Source organism: Emiliania huxleyi (assembly GCF_000372725.1).
Source record: "Emiliania huxleyi CCMP1516 unplaced genomic scaffold EMIHUscaffold_9137, whole genome shotgun sequence".
Taxonomy (NCBI): domain Eukaryota; phylum Haptophyta; order Isochrysidales; family Noelaerhabdaceae; genus Emiliania; species Emiliania huxleyi.
Window position 1 is genome coordinate 1 of NW_005195191.1, and position 1,201 is coordinate 1,201.

The 1,201-nt window shown below is 72.1% G+C and overlaps 1 protein-coding gene across 1 annotated transcript; it reads right to left on the minus strand.

Moving 5' to 3' along the window:
• Window positions 1-10: 10 nt before the first annotated feature.
• Window positions 11-1,054, minus strand: EMIHUDRAFT_259413 (hypothetical protein; the record flags this gene model as incomplete). Its single annotated transcript, XM_005757291.1, has 3 exons — window positions 11-74; window positions 588-766; window positions 989-1,054. Coding segments are annotated over 3 exons (309 nt in total), but the record flags the coding sequence as incomplete, so codon positions are not given.
• Between the last annotated feature and the right edge of the window lie 147 nt (window positions 1,055-1,201).

A 1,201-nucleotide genomic window follows, 5' to 3' on the forward strand; every position in this document is an offset into this window, starting at 1 on the left:
AGGCGGGTTTTTAGGGGGGGTGACGGCCTTTTTGGGGGACCTTTTTTGGGGGTGGTTTGGGCATGCCCCGGGGGCTTTTTTTTTTCCGGGGTGGAACCGGAGGGCTTTTGGCCCGGGAGTCTCCACGGGCGAGGGGGCAACCAGGGGGTGCCCCGGGGTTTGGTGAGGGGAACAGAAAAAGGGGGTGCCCCGAGCAGGGAGGGGAGGAGGCCCCTCGGGGGCAAAGGGGGTGAGGGGCTCGGAAAAAGGGGGGGGTTTTGGGGCCTCCCCGGCCGAGGGGGAAGCGGAGGAGGGGCGCTCGGAGCCCGAGCCCGCGCCGTCCACGAGGACTTTCTGGGAAAAGTGCTGGTTTATGAGGGTTGCCTCCGCCGTCAGCTTGCCTCTGGGTTGGAGGGTTGGAGGGTGGGAGGGTGGGGGGGGGGGGGGGGCGGACGCGGGCCACTGCAGGTGTCTCGCCGCGTGCCAGGATGTGTGGGTTGGTGTGCGGAGGCGGTGGGCGGCGGGTGGTGGGCGGCGGGCGGCGGGCGGCGGGCGGAGGGTGGCGAAGGGAGGGTGGCGGAGGGTGGCTGCCAAGGTGGTTGATCGACTCTGGGTCCTCCGACATGAAGTCGTTGCCCGTCTCGTTGCACGAGACAAAGTCGATGGGCGAGCCGTGCCGCTTGTCGAGGAAGAGGCGGCCGTCCACCTTGTTGATGACGATGTCCCACCCCATCGCCGAGCGCGGCGCAGCCATGATGACAGACACAATCGCGTCGGTCGCGAAGACCTGGCGAGGGCGGTGGCGGCGTGGGCGGGGGTGAGGGCGGCGGCGAGCGCGGCGGCGACAAGGGGGCGGCGGTGAAGGCGGGGGCCAAGGCGGGGGCAGCGACGGCGGCGGCGAGGATGACGGTGGTGACAGCGGCGGCGACGGCGACGGCGGCGGCGCTGGTGGCGGCGGCGCTGGTGGCGGCAAGGGCGGCGGCGCTGGTGGCGGCGAGGGCGGCAACACCTTGACGTCTTTGTGCGCCGGGTCGTCGGCGAGCCGCGCGATCTCGGGGTCGTCCGAGGTGGTCACCTGGGGAAGGGAGGTAGGGCGCGGGCCGGCGGGATCGGGGGCGGGTCTTACCGAAAACGGCCACCGGCCAGGGGCTGGCTGAAGCCACGTCCGACACAGTGCCGTCTGTGGGGTGCCCCGCGGCGGCGGCTGCGCAGCGGCGGCCAC